The sequence below is a fragment of the Geotrypetes seraphini genome, chromosome 15 (assembly GCF_902459505.1).
Source record: "Geotrypetes seraphini chromosome 15, aGeoSer1.1, whole genome shotgun sequence".
NCBI lineage: Eukaryota > Metazoa > Chordata > Amphibia > Gymnophiona > Dermophiidae > Geotrypetes > Geotrypetes seraphini.
In genome coordinates this window covers 69,467,369-69,487,091 of record NC_047098.1, presented here as the reverse complement: position 1 = coordinate 69,487,091, position 19,723 = coordinate 69,467,369, and the positions used below count along the sequence as shown (strand labels likewise).

Genomic DNA, 19,723 nt, shown 5'->3' with positions numbered 1-19,723 from the left:
AAAAGCCCAATTTCTGCACATAATAATAAACTTTTATTAATATTGACAGGAGTTGCCATTCAACAGATTACTGGAAACTGGAAAGATTATACTAAACTTAATTACACCTTTTGGTGGAATTCAGTATGTCATATTTACAAAATGGAGAGGGTGCTTGCTATGCAACAAGGAAATTATCATAAGTTGAAAAAGATTTGGGGGCCATTGATTATTTATTCTAATGATCAGACATCTTAAACACCTTGGTATTAGATAAGGTATAGGGGGGGTGGGATTGGGAAAGATAATAATTGTCAATTGTTCTAGTATTAATAAACGGGTGGGTGGGAAGGGTTTCTTTTATATTTATATATTTTAAGGATTATAAGTAAGATTGTCAAGTAATTTGTTTAAAATTTTTTCTTTTTTTTTTTTAACTTTTTATTTATAGAATTTTCATTCTTTCAATACATGAATCACATATTATAAAATGTATAATAAAATATATATGTATGTACAAATTCATATCATAGATATTCATCCCTTTCCCCTATTAATTGTTTTTCCATTTTTCTTTCATATTAATATCTATATTTCCCACCCTAACCCTATATTACTATTATCAATGTGTTAAGATATCTGATCTCTAGAATAATTAGTCAATGGATCCCATATTTTCTTAAAATTTTTAATATTTCCTTGTTGTAAAGCCAAAATTTTCTCCATTTTGTAAATGTGACATACCGAGTTCCACCAGAATGTATAATTTAGTTTGGTAAAATCTTTCCAATTTTGTGTGATTTGCTGCATGGCAACTCCTGTCAATATTAAAAGTAATTTATTATTATTTGCTGATATTGGACTCTGTGTTCTCATTGCAGTACCGAATAATATGGTATCATATGAGAGTCCTACGTGATTTTCTAGTAATATATTTATTTGGGGCCAAATTAAATTCCAAAAAGCTTTTATACAGGGACAAAAAAAAATTAAATGATCCAATGTCCCTACTTCTATTTTACAATGCCAACATCTATTAGATCTAGTATTATCTATCTTTTGCAAGCGCGTCGGGGTCCATAACACTCTATGTAATAAAAATAACCATGTTTGACTCATAGATGCTGACTTTGTTAATCTTAATCTCCAGGACCAGAATTTTGGCCATTGAGATGCAGAAATTGTCTGTCCAATCTCAATGCTCCAAATATCCCTAAATTTAAAAATTTTTCTGACTGAATATTATATACTTGTTGTAAGACTTGAAAATGAATAAAGAAATGCCAATTTTATTTATATTTGTCATACATATTAAATGATTTACATATTATCTAAAACATTATAAAAATATGAATATAAATATGATATATTGTACTTAAAGTATTCATGAAGGAAAATCAAGTGTGTGTTTATAAGATTATGTATTTTTCTGATACACTTGTTGTAATATGAAAAAATGAATAAAGAAATTAAAAAAAAAAAGAAAATGAATAAAGATTTATTAAAAAAAAAAAAAGATATCAGTATGCTGGGTGACTGGTCACTCTGACCCACCAAATTAAAATCTAGGTATTGCTTAGCAATCAGTTTACACCAGTTTCACAAATTTAAATATTTAGGTGTTATCATCGATTCCAATTTAACTTTCAAAGACCATATTGCCTCAGTGGTGCAGAGAAGCTTTTTCACACCATGGCAGCTAAGATCAATAAAATATGGAAAACTTTAAAATATGTTAATAATTTAACACCTCTTCCAATTCAAAAATCTACATATTAAAATATCTGGCTAAACTCCAGGATCCAAATTGGCGGTTTTAAGATTGTCTGGAAGGATTGGATTAAAGCAGGTATACGAACCTTAAATGATGTTATATCTGATGGTAAATTGCTGGATTTTTCACAGTTGCAAATAAAATTTGGTCTTGATAAAAAACAAAGTTATAAATGGTTGCAACTGAAGCAGGCTATTCAGGCAGGGTTCCCTGAATGGAAATCTCTTAATAATCAATTTAATTTAGATTTCCTATGCTTTCAGGCAGACTTCTTGGGTTACCAAGCCGCGCAGTGGTATAAATTATTATCTGGCTATGTAAATAAGAAACCAAAAACTGGACTTAGAGATATTTGGAGCATTGAGATTAAGCATCAAATTAATGCATCTCAGTGGCCACGTATTTGGTCCTGGAGGTTGAAGTGTCCAATGTCTGCTTCTATGAGGCAAACATGGTTTTTCCTGTTGCATAGAGCACTCTGGACCCCTGTTCATTTACAAAAATTGGATTGCTCTAGGTCTAATAGATGTTGGCATTGTAACCTTGATGCTGGAACTTTAGATCACTTGTTGTTTTATTGTCCATTCATTAAAAATTTTTGGATTTCTATTTGGGATCAAATAAATCATTTAATGGAAAATTATGTAGCATTATCATACGACATAATTTTATTTGGCATGCTGATGAGAGCTAAGCCTCAAATATCTGCTTATAATAATAAGCTTTTGATGATATTGCCAGGAGTTGCCATTCAACAAATAATGTATAACTGGAAGGATTGTACAAGGTTGAATTATTGTTTCTGGTGGAATTCAGTATGTCATGTGTTTAAAATGGAAAGAGTGTTGGCAGTTCAAAAAGGTTACTATAATAAATTTAAGGATATGTGGGGGCCATTTTTAAATTATTATAATGAATAATTTACACTTTTCCCAATTTTAATTCTTACAAGTGGATTGGGGGGTGGATTTCTATTAATAATATATATGAATGATAAGATAGTATATTCATGTGGTATATTTTTTGTTGTATATGGAAGTGGGAGGGGGTTATATCTTTTTGTTGTATGATATGGTAGATTTTCAAGTGATATTGTATTCTAATTGTTTGATATTTACTGTACACTTGTTGTGAATTATAAAATGAATAAAGAATTAAAAAAAAAAAAAATAGATCTTATTTGGACCAAAGGGCTGTATGCATTATTTACATCCAATCTTGATTATGATAATGTGGTCTATGCAGGGCTACCATTGAGACGACTCAAACGTCTGCAAACTTTGCTGAATACAGCAGTAAAAGTCTTAGGCAATGCACAGCTATACGATCATGTGACATCTTTATTGAAACAGTTTCATTGGCTTCCAGTGAAATATCGTGCATTAATTTAAGATCTTATGCATAACTCATAAGGCACTGTGGGCGCATCAGCCATCTTATCTGAAGAGGTGGACTATTCTCTATACTCTTCATCTCTCAATCATGCACTGGAGTATAACAAAGAGAGAGAGCATATTTTTGGCTATGAAATAAATTGCCATGAGAGATTTGACGTGAAATGAATCATAATAAATTCAAAGTACTGTTAAAAAATTATTTTAAACAGGCCTTTGACATTTAGTTAGGAAGAGCCATAGATATGAAGTCACCATCAATTGGGGGTTTGCTCTTTCTTGAGATCTTGTAGGAAGATAGCACACTTGTTGGAATGACTTTCTCCTGATTGAGTAGACAGGTCTTTCCTATTAAATTATGGAGTATCAAATTTTTAATAAACATAATCATAATCATTATCACCCTCACAAATGATTAATCTGTATAGGAACTTATCTACTCACTTGCGCACAAAACAAGGGATCATCTCATTAAGGTTTATTGTGTTCAGCCACGTACTACAAACCCCTTGACGCAAAGGACCTTGGCCACCTGGCAAAACAAAATTTCCAAAACATGAGCTTTTTGATAGAAAATTGTAGCATATTTATATTGAGTCCCTATATATGCTTTTTTAATGGTGTGAATGAGGAGCTATTAATGAACATAAGAGTCACCATCAAACCCAGTATCCTGTTTCCAACAGTGGCCAACCCAGGTCACAAGTACTTGCTGTTGTCAGCTATAGAATCAAAGAAACTCGAAGGGGATTGGGTAAAATATTGTTTTTTTGCCCCTGCAGTAGGGAAAAAAGCAGGAGTAGCAATCTTAATAAATAATAAATGTTCAGCTTCTTTTAAAATGTTAGATTTTGATCTTTTAGGAAGGTGGATTAAGGTTGAAATGAGCATGGGAAATAATACCTTGACTTTATTTAATGTTTATGCCCCTAATTCGAATCAAATTGATTTTTTCAAAAATTTGCAGCAATTATTACTCCCACTGGTTGCTTCTAATTTAGTTGTAGCTGGAGATTTTAATGCTGTTATGGATCCTTTTATGGATAAAAATCCAAGCAAAAATATAAAATCATTAGGGTTAGATAATTTGGTACAATCTTGTGATTTAAAAGATATATGGCGAATACTTCATTTTAATGATCAGGAATTTTCTTTTTGCTCAAAAGTTCATAAGTCAGAATTGATTATATTTTGGTATCAAATTAATTGGTACAGCAAGTAACACAAGCTTCCATTGATCCAATTATTTTATCAGATCATGGAGGGGTGTGGATTAAATTTAAGTTTGATGAACAGGATAATTATAGGTCAATTTGGAAATTTGATAATACATTGATTGAGGATTCAGCTTTTCTTGAAGAACTTAATTTAAAGATATCTGAGTTTTTCCAAATAAATACTTCAGCAGATATTAGTACAGAAATATTATGGGATGCTTTTAAAGCTACTATAAGAGGTAATATTATTTCATATTCTGCGTATTTCTTGGTGGGGAAGAGTTCAAACTATTAAAATGATGATGTTACCTGTAGTTTGCTACCAAATGAGTATGATACCTATTTATTTTCAGGGGTCCTTTTATAAAAAGCTTAATAATATTTTAACAAAATTTCTTTTGCTTGGTAAAACACCTAGAATAGCTTTAGTAACTTTGCAAAAATCAATTAAGGAGGGAGGGGTAAATTTTCCAAATTTCTATAGGTACCATCAAGCCTATATTCTACGTCAGGGTATGTATTGGATCCTCCCAGAACTTATGGATAATGCACCGGATTGGTTATATTTAGAATGGCGCCTTATGTTTCCCCTAAATTTAGTTCATCTGCCAAGTATTAACATACCTAGAAGATACAGAGAAAATAAAATATTAATGGATACTTGGAAAACGTTGAGATTTATAAGTAAATTAACACCTATCCCAATAAACAAATCAACTAATCAATCTATATGGATAAACTCCAAGATCAAAATTGGCGGAGCTCAAATCCTTTGGAAGAACTGGATTATTGCAGGCATTAGATCTCTAGACGATGTTATTTCAGAAGGTAAACTGCTGGATTTTTCACAATTGCAACATAGATTTGGTCTTAATAAAACACAAAGTTTTAAATGGTTGCAATTGAAGCAGGCCATTCAGGTTGGGTTCCCTGAATGGAAAACATTAAATAATCAATATAGTTTAAAGTTCTTATGTTTTCAAGCAGACTTCCTAGGACATCAAGCCGCATTGTGGTATAAATTAATATCTGGATATTTGAATAAAAAACCAAAAAATGGTCTAAGAGATATTTGGAGCATTGAGATTGGACATCAGATTAATCCATCTCAATGGCCACTAATTTGGTCTTGGAGAATGGGATGTACAGTGTCAGCATCTATGAGACAAACTTGGTTCTTTTTATTACATAGAGCTTTTTGGACCCCTACACGTTTGCAAAAATTAGACAGTTCTAAGTCTAGTAAATGCTGGCACTGTAATCTAGAACCAGGGACATTAGATCATTTATTGTATCATTGTCCCTATATTAAAACTTTTTGGAATTCAATTTGGCCACAAATTAATAAATTGATGGAAAATCATATTGCAATATCATATGATACAATATTATTTGGAATGATGATGAGAAAAAAAAGTCAAATTTCACCAGAAAATAACAAGCTTTTATTAATTATGACAGGGGTTGCCATTCAGCATATAACCAACAACTGGAAGAATTATAACAACCTAAATTATACATTTTGGTGGAATACAATATGTCATATATTTAAAATGGAAAGAACAATAGCAATACAAAGAGGGACATATACTAAATTTATAAAAATATGGGGGCCATTGACAAAATACTGCAATGAATAAATAATAGGATTTTTCTTCTTCTTTTCTTCTTTTAAATATATTTTTTATGACACACATAGAGGGGGGTAATGAAAATAATTTCTACATAATATGTTATAATATATTATACAATATGTAATGTATGAATGAAAAGTAATAGAAGGGTGGGGGGAGGGAGAGGGGATAAAAATATATTTAGAACATAATATATTAGATATAAAAGTGTTATTGTATATTCATCAATTGTATTTTAACATGTTGTACACTTTCTGTAAAATTTGAAAATAAAAAATAATATATAAAAAAAAAACAACAAAAAAAAAAACAACAAATGGCTAAACAATTTTCTGATTTGGAAATAGAAATGAAATATTTGGAATCTAAACTAGTTGATAAATATACATTGCAGGCTCTTTTAAAGGCAAAGGGTAAATATAATGAGTTATATTCAAGAATGGCAAGGAAAGATTTGTTTTCTCAACAAACCTTGTATTATGGAAATTCAAATAAGGCAGGAAGATTACTTGCAAATTATCTCAAAGCAAAGAAGAGGAAAACAAGAATAATAGCAATAAAGGATGAAAAAGGAAATACACACACTCAGATCGGAAATATTTTAAGTCAATTTTTAATTTTTATAATGATCTGTATTCTTCCGAGTCTTATGCTGATAAAGCACAAGATGGTTTGGAATTTTTAAAACTTATTGATGGTCCGAAAATTCCTGATCACATAAAAAAAGTTTAGAAGAGCCTATATCACTAAAAGAATTAGAAACAGCGTTGAAATCTCTTAGAATTGGATCCACTCCAGGTGGGGATGGTTTTACTGTGGAATTTTATAAATCTTTCCAAATTTCTTTATTACCCCATTTACTAAATTTATATAAGTTTCAACTAAATAATGGTTGTATTACAGGTACTATGGCAGAATCTTTGACTATTGTTTTGCCAAAGCCAAATAAAGATCCCACTTTGGTCTCAAATTACAGGCCTATATCTTTAATTAATGTGGATGGAAAATTATTAGCTAAAACATTGGCATTGAGGTTAGCTAAGGCTCTCCCTTTTATCATTGATGTATACCAAACTGGATTTGTTGCGAACAGACATTCGTCTAGTAATACAAGATTGGCTTTTCACACATTAAATTTAACAAAAAACTTGAATGAACCTGCTTTCACTGTATCTTTAGATGCGGAAAAAGCATTTGATAGAGTGGAATGGACATTCATGTATCAGGCGTTGGATTGGTTTGGTATAGGTTCTGGATTCATTCAAATGATTCAAACTTTGTATAGCTCTCCTATGGCGAGATTATATATTAATAATAATTTATCAGAACGTTTTTATTTTGCATAGGGGAGTTAGACAGGGATGTCCTTTGTCTCCTTTGCTTTTTGATATTGTTTTAGAATCCTTATTGTTAGCGATTCAACAGACAAAGGAGATACAGGGTATTCCTCATAAAGAATGGGAATATAAACTCTCTGCATATGCAGATGATATTTTACTTTATTTGAAAAATCCTACCACTACTATTCCTTGCCTGTTAGATTTGATAGAGAGTTTTGGAAAATTCTCAGGATATAAAATAAATTGGAATAAGTCTGAAATTCTTCCTCTATGGTATAAAAAGCATGTTTGATACATTCTCTTTTGTATGGAAGGAAGATGGATTAAAATATTTAGGAATCTGGATTAAAAACACGATAGATGACACTGTAAAAGAGAATGAAAACCTTTTATTAAAGAAGGTAACAGAATTGTGTGAACAATGGCATCCTTTACATTTATCTTGGTGGGGGAGAGTTCAAACTGTTAAAATGATAATATTGCCTGTGGTTTGTTATCAAATGGTAATGATTCCGGTGTTTTTTCAGGGGTCTTTTTATAAAAAATTGAATTCTATTCTTACTAAATTTATTTGGCTTGGTAAAACGCCCAGAATTGCTCTAGTATCTTTACAAAAACCAATTAAGGAGGGTGGGGTAAATTTCCCCAACTTTTATAGGTACTATCAAGCCTATATTTTACGTCAAGGTATGTATTGGGTTCTCCCTGATCTCATTGAACATACTCCAGATTGGCTATATTTGGAATGGCAACTCATGTTTCCGTTACATCTTTGTCATGTTCTTAGTATCAAGATGCCCAGGTTTATATAAGGATAACAGAATTCTAATGTATACTTGGAATACCTTACGATTTGTTAACAATTTAACAGCTATTCCTATTAGTAAATCAACAAATCAAACCATATGGCTAAACCCCAAGATTCAAATTGGCGGTTTTAAGATCATCTGGAGATTGCAGGAATACAGACTTTAAATGATGTTATTTCAAACGGTAAACTGCTTGATTTTACACAATTGCAACATAAATTTGGTCTTAATAAATCACAAAGTTTTAGGTGGTTGCAACTGAAGCAGGCCATTCAGGTAGGGTTCCCTGAATGGAAAAGTCTTAATACACAGTATAGTCTGGAATTTTTATGCTTTCAGGTGGACTTTCTGGGTCACCAGGCCGCACAGTGGTATAAAAGTATTAGTGAATCTGTTAAAAAAAGCCTAAAAATGGTCTTAGGGATATTTGGAGCACTGAGATTAAGCATCAGATTTCAGCATCTCAGTGGCCACAAATTTGGTCTTGGAGGATGAGATGTACATTGTCTGCATCTATGAGACAAACATGGTTTTTTCTTTTGCATAGAGCATTTTGGACCCCTGTTAGATTACAAAAGTTAAATAGTTCAAAGTCTAATAGATGCTGGCATTGTAATCTTGCAGTAGGGACTTTAGATCATCTTTTGTTTCATTGTCCCTTTATTTTAGCCTTTTGGAACTCAATATGGGATCAAGTAAATTGTTTATTGGAAAACCACATGGCATTGTCTTATGATACAGTATTATTTGGAATGTCTATGAGAAAAAAAGAGTCGGATATCTTTGCATAATAACATCCTTTTATTGATCATGATTGGAGTCGCCATTCAACATATTACTAGTAATTGGAAAGATCACAGAATTTTTGGTGGAATTCATTATGTCACATGTACATAATGCAAAGATCATTAGCTATACAACATGGAAATTATAAGAAATTTATTAAAATTTGGGAGCTATTAACATCGTTTTGTAATGATTAAATGCCATTTTTCTTTTGAAGTATACACCAGTTATTATAGGGAGGGGGGAGGGTATTATTAGTGTTCAGTTTAGAAAATTTTAATGGGTTTGATGGATGGGGTGAGGGTTAAATATTTGTATTATAAGATATAATAGTAAAAATATCAAGTGATATATACAATGTTACTGATTTGATATTTGTACACTTGATGAAAGTTTGAACTTGAATAAAGATTTAAAAAAAAAACAAAAACAAAAAAACCAAGTACTTGGCAAAATCCGAAGGAGTAAAACAGATTTTATGCTGCTTATCCTAGGAATAAGCAGTGGATTTCCTCAAGTCTACCTTAATAATGGCTTATGAACTTCTATTTTAGGAAATTATCCACACCTTTTTTAAACCCTGCTAAAATAACTGCTTTCACCACATTCTCTGGTGATGATTTTCAGAATTTAATTATAAAATGAATGAAGAAATATTTTCTCTGGTTTGTTTTAAATATATAGGATGATAATTCTTATTTTAAGAAATTTATGTGCTATTTCAAGTGATGTGATGTTTTATTGCAAGTATTTTCTGTACACTTGATGATGAATTTAAAATGAATAAAGATTATAAAAAAAAAAATTGACTACTTGGATGAGTCCTTTGATTATTCAAACAGTCTTATTATCTATGAAAGATTTGTACATTGATTTTATTGTTGTAGTTTACTGATCTTGTATTTTTATCACTGAATTGTCACAGTCCTCTTGATGTTAACCGCCTAGAACTACTGTTTGGGCGGTATACAAAAAAATACATTATTATTATTATTATGCTTCTTAATACTAGTATTTTTGCAAAGAGTAAACAAGTGGATCACATCTACCCATTCCACTCCACTCAGGTTTTTATAGACTTCTATCATTTCTCCCCTGAGCCATCTTATCTCCAGCCTGAAGAGCCCTAGCTGCTGTAACCTTTCCTCATATGGAAATCTTCCCATCCTTTTCATCATTTTTGTTACCCTTCTCTGTACCTTTTCAAACTCCGCTATATGTTTTTTGAGATGCAGCGATAGAATTGCACACAGTATTCAAGGTGCGGCCACACTATGGAGTGATATAAGGGCATTATAACTTTCTCATCTTTGTTTTCTATTTCTTTCTTGATAATTCCTAATATTCGATTTGCTTTCTTTCGACATATCAACAATGACAACTAGATCATTTTCCTGGGTAGTGACTCAACTTAGAACCCAGCATCACATAGCTATAGTTTGGGTTCCTCTTTCTCACAAGCATCACTTTGCACTTGCTCACATTAAATGTCATCTACCATTTTGATGCCCAGTCTACCAGTCTCACAAGGTTCTCTTGCAATTTTTCACAATCCTCTTGCGATTTAACCACTTTGAACAACTTTGTGTCATCAAAAAATGTAATTATCTCACTAGTTATTCCCATCTCTAGATCATTGATAAATATGTTAAAAAGCAGCAGTCCTGGCACAGAATCCTGGAGAACCCCACTATTTACTCTTGCAAAATACCTTTCTCAAAAAAAACTTTAAAGAAATCTTAAGCAGAATCCTTCGGGAATGTTGTTCTACTGTGAGAAACTCCTAACAACTTAATGTGTTTCATTAGTTTTTTAATCTCTATGGGCTTCGGGGTCGTTAGCGCAGTGCAGCCTCTAGCGCAGCTTTGTAAGAGGCCATAACTTGGAAAATAAAACCATTCCCCCTACCTTTGTTGTCTCCCTCCTTCCATGCTGTGCCTCCCTCTGGTGGGTGTCTTACCTTCTGGACAGCTCCCACCTGGCCATTTTATGTGGCCTGTGGTCTGATGCCCCCGGTGTCATCTCGTGGCTGGCTCCAACCTCCTAACATCCACAGTGTGCAAGAAGCCGCATGCAGCAGCTCCTCATGCGTTCTGCGCCTGAACCTGAAGCCTTCTCTATGACATTGCAACGTCAGAAGGAATGCTTCTGGATGAGGCGCGGGACATGAGAGGAGCCACAAGATAACACCATCGAACCGCGGGACGCATAAAACAGCCAGGCAGCCTGGATTCGGCCCACGGGCCTTGAGTTTGACACCTGTGATGTAGTACATAGCTACTTGATTGTCTGTGCAAAAGAGGAGGACTTGGGGGCAGAGAAGATGATGGAAGGCCTTGAGGGCCTCTGAGTTCCAGGAAATTGATATGAAATGTCCGCTCCTTCGTGGTCCAAAGCCCCTGAGTCTGAAGATCATTCAAATGAGCCCCCCAGCATAAGGGGATGTGTCCATCGTGATGACCTTATGTTGAGGGGGGTAAGTGAAAAAGGCGACCTCTGGATAGATTGGAAGAGATCATCCACCATCAAAGTGACTGCAGAAGAGATGATGTTACAGATATATGTTGTGATAGAAGATCCATAGCTTGAGACTACCGAGAAGCAAGGGTCCACTGAGGAGAGCGAAGTGTAGTCATGCCAGTGGTGTAAAATGAACAGTGGAAGCCATGTGGCCCAGTAGAACCACCATGTGCTTTGCTGAGATGGATTGAAGAGGAAGCAGTTGCTGACAAAGATGAATGAGAGCCTGAAGGCGATCTTGGGGAAGAAACTCTGTCATGAGAATGGTGTCTAGGATTGCCCCAATGAACTGCAGATGTTGAGTTGGAAGAAGATGTGATTTGGGGAAGTTGACTTCGAATCCTAGAACCTGAAGAAAAGAAATAGTCTGAGATGTTGCTTGGACCACTTCCTGAGAGGATACAGCCTTGATCAACCAATCATCCACATAAGAGAAGACTTGGAGGCCGTGTGATCGGAGAGAGATGCGGCCACTAAAATGAGGCACTTCGTGAAAACTCTGGGAGAAGATGCCAGGCCGAAAGGAAGAACCTTGTACTGGTAATGACATCGATTGATTTGAAAACGGAGGTACTTACTGGAAGCTGGATGAATTGGAATATGTGTGTCAGCTTCCTTGAGATCCAGAGAGCACAGCCAGTCGTTCTGATTGAGGAGAGGATAAAGCAGGGCGAGGGAAAGCATCCTGAATTTCTCCTTGACTAGAAATTTGTTGAGAGCTCAGATCCAGAATGGGTTTCAGTCCTCCAGTCTTCTTTGGTACTGAGAAGTAACAGGAGTAGAATCCCTCTTCTGCTGATTGAGGGGAACTTCTTTGATGAGAGTGTAACCCTGATGAATGATGGTGAGGACCCAAAGGTCTGATGTTATGAGCTCCCAGCGTGCTATGAAAAATTGAAGATGGCCTCCGATGGGCTGAGGCAAAGTCTGCAGAATGGTGACTTTGGCTATGCTCTGAAAAAACACATCAAAAAGGCTATTGAGGCTTTGGGAGGCAGCCTGTTTTTGCTGCTGACGTGGTTGCTGTTGTCTCTGTCTCCTGGGTTGAGGTTGAGCAGGAGTCGCAGGTTTTGCAGCAAACCTTCTCTGATAGGAAGAAGCTGGTCTGAAGGAACGAGAAGTTGGAGGCTTCTTTTTGGGCTTGACCAGTGTTCCATCTAGTCTCAAGAGCAGACAACTTCTGGGTAGCCGTGTCCATAGAGGGACCAAAAAGCTCGTCTCCTAGACAAGGTGCATTCGCTAACCTGTCTTGATGGTTGACGTCTAGCTCAGAAACCCAAAGCCAGGCCAAACATCTCATGGCCACTGACATTGCTGCAGCACGTGAAATGAGTTCAAAGGTATCGTAGGTGGAATGAACCATATACTTTCTAAGCTGGAACAGATCAGAAATAAAATGGTGGAAAGGAGAAGTGAAAATTATAATTGCCAGACCGGTTGGCCAACATAGCATTTTGGTATAGACGTGTACCAAACCGATCCATGGCCTTGCCCTCTCTGGCAGGAGGTACAGAGGCATACACACTAGCCCCCGAGGATTTCTTTAAGGTAGATTCTACCAGGAGAGACTCGTGGGGAAGTTGGGGTTTGTCAAATCCAGGAATAGTCTAACTTACGAGGGGCCACAGGAATAGTAAATGGCGTTTCCAAATTTTTGTAACAAGTTTCTCGGAAGTTATCATGAAGTGGAAGCTTGAGGAGTTCCTTGGGTGGTTGATCATAATCCAACACATCCAGGAACTGTTTAGATCTTTTAGAATCAGCTTCCAGAGGGATGGACAAAGTTTCAGACATCTCCTGGAGAAACTTGGAGATAGAAGATTTCTCAGACACTAGAGGAGACTCTTGAGAAGAGTGATAAAGGGATTTGTCATCTGAAGAACCCTCATCTTCAGACATGATAGGATCTTGTTCAGAGTCTCCCCATAGGTCTGAATCCTGAACAGTCCAGGATCAGTGCCGAGCACTCTGTGTCGAAGGCTCGAGATGTTTTAATTTCCGCAGTACCTTTCCCGACCACACCAACGTTGTCTGTGTTGAGGACGACAGGTGTCGGTGAGTCATCGGTGTCGGCTCCTTAACACGAAGTGGCGGCACCGATGGAGACTCCACTGCAGGTGCAACCACTGTTGAAGGCTCAGACCAGACTGGCACCGAGGGAGTTGGTGTCGACATGGGCAGAATTTGAGTTGGCACCAGCAGTTGTAACTGCTCACGTAATTCCTCTCTAAGCAAATCATTGATCTGTTGCTTGAGAGTAAGCTTGCTTGCTTTTTTGCCGGTACCTTTGGTGCAGCTCTACGCTCCAGCGATGAGGTGGCCGATGTTGAGGCGTTCACTGAGATCGGAGCGGAGCGCTTCTTGGGCCTCCTCAAGGCTGGCAGGACTTGGCTCACTGCTGCTTTGACCTGAGGCCCAGAGAGGGTAGGGGAAGGCTTCTTAGCCGGCTTACCTACTGAAGTATGCGACACCGAAGATGGTTCCACCAGTGTTGAAAGGTATGGTGTCAATTTGGCCGGTGCTGCTGACGTCTGCAGCGGTGTCCAGTCACCTTCCATTGTGACACCGAAGAGGAAGTGCTGTTGAATAAGGTGGTTCTTTAGAGTCCTCTTTTGCAGCGAAAAACAGTGGGAACAGGTTTCAGGACGGTGCTCTGGCCTCAAGCACTGGAGACACCAGCGATGTGGGTCAGTCACGTAGATGGGGGCGAGCACACTTCTTGAAACCCGTCTGCGGGCGGGACACTGAAGGAAAGACGGCCTTGGCTAAATTAAAATCCGAGTCCAAGGTGGTCGAATAGGCCCCACCGGGCCGAACCCATGAAAGAGAAAAAAATGAAAATTTTTTCTTTTTTTTGCTAAAATTAACTTAATAAAGAAAATGAAAATGACTGAAAAGTCAAAAGTCTGCGAGAGCAGCAAGGCAGCAGAGAAAAAGTTTCAATGGCCATTGAAAAAACGTGTCTTAGCTCTGCGGAAACTAAGAAACTGAAGAGCCGTGCACCCTACTTTGGGTGGGAAGGTACTCGCGCATGCACGGTTTGGGCTATCGTAAACTTTCTGAAGACTTAAAGCGGTGATGCACTTTTAAAGTGGTCCATACTGGGGCTCTGTCGGTGACGTCACCCATGTGTGAGAATATGCTGCCTGCTTGTCTTGGGATAAAAAAAGAGATTATGTCCTTACCTTGATAATATCTTTTCCAGTAGATAGGTGAGTGATTCTAGATTCCCACCCTGTCCTTCCTGCACCAGCCTACTGTCTCATTCTGCTTATGCTTCTCCAACTTTGATTCTTGGATACCAGTCAGCCCTCTTTGGGCCTTGAAGAGTTATGTATATATGTTCAAGGTACAAGCATGGCTACTTCCTAAGTTCCTTCGATAAAATGTTTCATATTTGAGCAGAACAGTTGATTCTTGGAAAAGTTCCCATTGGTGACCCTACTTCACATACTGTGAATGGAGCTCTTTGTGCTTGGGTACTAACTACAGGTGGCAGTAGAGGTCCCAGTGACATAGAGGAGAGTCAGAGAAAAGATCCGTAGTGAATTCCTTCTGCAGATGGCTCGCAGCCATTGGGAGATAACCTACATGTCTAGAATGACTCGTCTATCTACTGGAAAAGATATTATCAAGGTAAGGACATAATCTCTTTTTATCCATTAACCTATAGAAATTTCTTCAGAAACCAGGTTGGCTAATGCAATACTAGCTGCTGGTATTCAATTCGACATATTTGCTTGTGTCACCAAAAATACCCACAGGAAGAGATGAAGCTTCTGGTTCTATATTGTGCAATATCATCATGGTTAATACTGTACATTTTAGTTTGAAGAGCCAATGGAAGCATCTATTACCCTTTGTCTTATAATTGACCACTGCCACAGTCAGATGGATCTCACCAGGGTGCATGTCTGGTGAGGAGCTGATGGAGTAATATCTGGGTTTCTGGGCTGGTAGCTGTGTCAGTATGAAAGTGGTTGAGACCTCAATGGATGGAAACTCCTGCAGAACCTCCAGTATGGTTGGGCTGTTGAAAGACTTCCATTTGTTGTACTCGTCTGAGCTCTGAAATCAAACCCCGGTATGATTCATATTACTAGTAAAAACAGACTATTGCTGGGTACAAGGCCTATATGTTAAGCCATAACAGTGAAGCCTTTTTCTGATCCATCAAACAATCACTAATAATAAAGGCAAGATTTAAAATCCATCTATTTGTGTAAATTTACCAAAGAAAAAAAGCTTTTTGAAAATCACCTACTTGTGTCCAATTTCACATATGCATTCCTGAGACAGAGTTAAGCAAGGGAGTTTTTCATTTTTAAAACTATCCCCATGATATTCAATGTGACTTAGCTGGCTGAGAACAGCTCCCAGCTGGTTAAGTCCTGTTTGGTCACCTATCTACTGATATTCCACAGGAGATAGGCAGCTTTCTCCCACTGAATATTGGGCTCATCAGCCAGCCCGTTGACTTGCCATGTTGCGCAACATCAGCAGTCTATCTTTGGCCATTAGCTTTAGTTGGCCAGCCGATGAAAATCAGCTTAGCCGGCTAAGTGTGAACCGCCAAACTTTGCCCTTGATATTCAATGCTGGCAACCCTGGCACTGAATATCCAAGATTGCTGCAGACAGTGGGAGGGACCCAGACTGCTTCCTGCGGTTTAATATCAAGCCCAATGTGCATTGTTTTGGTCAGCAGTGTTTCCCAAAAGTGGTACTGGATAGTGGCATAGTGAGAGAGGTTGGTGCCCAGGGTGGTGGCATCCTGCATGGCTACGCCATGCACCCCCACTCTTCCCCACAGCTTGAGTGCCCCTTGCTCCCACCTCCTGTGTACCTCTTGAAGTGTTAGCCAGTGTCAGGGTTGCCAGATTTTCCAATCTGAAAATCCGGACTCCTAGACCTGCTCCCAAGCCCGCCTTGTTCTGCCCATCCCCGCCCTAATCCCACCCCTAGTCTCACCCTAGCCCCGCCCCCTGCTGCCTGCAAATGTCAGGCAGGGAGGAAGTCTGTGCATGGATGTCACGCGTGCATGCACGTGATGTCACCGCATGACATCCATGCATGTGCGGACTTCCTCCATGCCTAATGCGATTTGCGGTGGCTTTGCAAAACCCGGACAAAGTGCAGGGCTTTAAAAAGCCGTCCGGACCCCCAGACATGTCCTCAAAAGGAGGACATGTCTGGGGTAATCCAGACGTCTGGTAACCCTAGCCAGTGTGAGCAGCATCTTCCACTTGCTGCTTGCGTTGATCTCAGCTCCCTTTTGATATCACATCCTGGTCCCGTGACCAGGAAGTGACATCAGAAAGGAGCCGAGGGTGACATCAGAAAGTGGAAGATGCTACTCATACCAGCGACCATTTAAAGAGTTACACAGGGGGATGGAGAGGAGGACAGTTGCCAGTACCACTGGTCCTGGCCAGCCAGTGAGGTTTTCAGGATATCTACAATCAATCTTCATGAGATACATTTGCATGCGGTGGAGGCAAGTGCATGCAAATATCTCTCATGAATATTCATTGTGGATATCCTAAAAACCTGACTGGCCTGGGTGCTTCTAAGACTAGGTTTGAGAATCACTAATTTATAGGAAAAATACCAGGTACAAAGCTCTGTGTGTGCAAAGTTTTGAAAATTACCCTACATGCTCAGGTTTTTAACAAAACCTTGCAAATCAATGTTTGTTTTTGTACTCATTCTTTTCCATTTCTACTGCCGAGCTCTTTTTTACTGCAGCTCAATAAATTCTGGACAAAGAGCATGAGAGGTTCCACAGGACTGCAATTCAAGTTTATTTGCTTGATTTCTTTAGTTTTACCAGTACTATTTTCACTTTTCTCACCAGCTACTCATGTTATGAACTGGGTTTTCAACCCAATAATTATTTGTATATTGTTGCTTTGTTCCTTTCTCAGTAATAGATGAACAGCGTGGCAATGTTTTTTTTTCCTTTCAGCTATTTTCAGTATGACATTTAACTAGTGACTCATTATTCATTTATCCTTCCCCGCACTTTATTCCAAAAAAAGTGTGAAAATTGTATGGAAGATACAGCAGGGTTTTTTTGATAACCGATTTGTATCGAACTAAGGGATGTCTTTGAACAATACTTACTTGGCACAATGTTTGGAGTCTCTTTTTATCCCTTTCTTCTGTTGCCAGAAGGGAGAGCTTTTTCAGCAGCAGCTGAGTAGGTGGTGTGGTGAGATCCAGGAAGTATGTCAAAGCCTGAAATAGCGAGCAGGGTGGAAGCTTCTTGTCAGCTGCCCAGTATTTACCTGTATATTAATAATAATTATAATAGCTTTATTTATATCTGCTATACCTTACAGTTCAGAGCAGTTTATCAAGAATAAACTGCATAATATGCAGCGAGAGTACATCAACACTTAGCGAGAAAATACACCAGCTTAGAGAAAAATAAATCAATCAGTAAAAATTTAAACAAATTTATCAAATTAGTGAGTCTTCAATGATCTTCTAAATGTTTGATATGAAAATGAATTCAGAAAGTAGATCACTTAAAGTTTTATTCCTGCCTGAAAAGATAATGTTTTGTCAAGGTATTTTTTAAACTGGCATCCTTTAGGAGTTGGAAATGAAAACAAAGTCATTCTATATGTAAAGTAAATTCTATCTGAGAGAACAAAATGTTTCCTGAGATAAGTAGGTGAAATGCCAAAAAGTATTTTTTTTTTTTAATTTTTTATTCCTTTTTAATCATTCAACAAGTGAACAAGAAAAACCAGAAGGGGCTCAGGAAGATACCCAGCTCACAACTTCGAATACAGGGCTCGCAGACAGGCCCCCACGGAAGGAACGAAGAGTGGTAGTCATCGGAGACTCCATGCTAAGGGGCACCGAGGGACCAATCTGCAGGCCAAATTTGCAGAAAAGAGAGGTCTGCTGTCTCCCTGGAGCCAGGATCCGGGATATCACCACCAGTCTAGACAAACTTCTAAAACCTAATGATCATTTTCCCATGTTTCTCATCCATGTAGGCACAAACGACACTGCTAGGAGCACCACAGAGAACATTCCCAGGGGCTTTGGAGCGCTGGGAAAGAAATTGAAGCAGATAGGAGCATAGGTGGTCTTCTCATCAATTCTCCCAGTAAGAAACAAAGGCAGAGCTAGAGAAGAGCGTATCCAACAGACTAACGAATGGCTCCGTGAATGGTGCATAGAGATGAACTTTGGATTCCTGGACCACGGCGAGAGGCTCCAAGGACTACAAGGACCAGACGGACTCCACCTAACCAGGAGAGGTAAGAACGTATTTGGTCATCGACTGGCCCGCCTACTCTATAGGGCTTTAAACTAGGTAAGTTGGGGGAGGGTACATACTTATATCCCAGAGCAGTAAGAAACCACCCTGAGGAGGCATGTCGCACTTCTGAGTCTGAGGTAGGTACCAATGATATCCACAATAAGTCAGGGAAAATTATCAATGATAACTTAGGAGACGAACAATCTCATAAGGGAATCTCTTCACAGATATGGTGGGCTATGTATGTTAATGCACATAGCTTGGGTAATAAAATTCTAGAATTGGATACTGAAATAATAAACGCCAATCTAGACGTGATAGCGATATCCGAAACCTGGTTCACAGACTCGCATGGGTGGGATATGGTTATACCAGGCTACAACTTACTTCGTTGCGACAGAGAGGATAAATTGGGAGGAAGTGTAGCACTGTACACTAAGGAATGCATCAAAACTACTAAAATCACAGATGTTAGATACACCGGGGAATCCCTCTGGGTGAACCTGGCCAGAGGGTATGAAAAATGCCTATACCTTGGCGTGATATACAGACCTCCCAGACAACAGGAAGACAAAGACATGGAATTAATAGAGGACATAGAAAACATCACACTGCGCAGAGATACAGTAATGCTAGGAGACTTCAACATGCCAGATACAGATTGGAACACACTCTCCGCGACTACATGTAGCAGCAAAAGAATTTTAACATCCATAAAGGATGCACGTCTCAAGCAAATGGTATTGGAGCCCACCAGGGGCCAGGCGATAATGGACTTGGTGCTCACCAACGGAGATAGCGTCTCGGAGGTCTCTGTGGGTGATACACTGGCCTCCAGCGACCATAATATGGTATGGCTCAACCTCAAGAAAGGTTTCTCTAAGTCAAACACAGCAACGAGGGTTCTCAACTTTAGAGGCACAGACTTCAACCGCATGGGAATTTTTGTCCATCAGGAGCTACATAAACAAGCAAAAGCTGACAATGTG

The 19,723-nt window shown here is 37.9% G+C and overlaps 1 protein-coding gene across 1 annotated transcript in view; it reads right to left on the bottom strand.

Moving 5' to 3' along the window:
- NOS2 (nitric oxide synthase 2) overlaps window positions 1-19,723 on the bottom strand; it is a 135,815-nt gene that overhangs the window by 34,240 nt on the left and 81,852 nt on the right. Inside the window, exons 20-22 of the mRNA XM_033922490.1 lie at window positions 17,579-17,742; window positions 15,311-15,521; window positions 3,592-3,679 (exon numbers count right to left, since the gene is read on the bottom strand). Coding sequence (XP_033778381.1) covers window positions 3,592-3,679; window positions 15,311-15,521; window positions 17,579-17,742 — 463 coding nt within the window. The remainder of the gene's footprint in view (window positions 1-3,591; window positions 3,680-15,310; window positions 15,522-17,578; window positions 17,743-19,723) is intronic.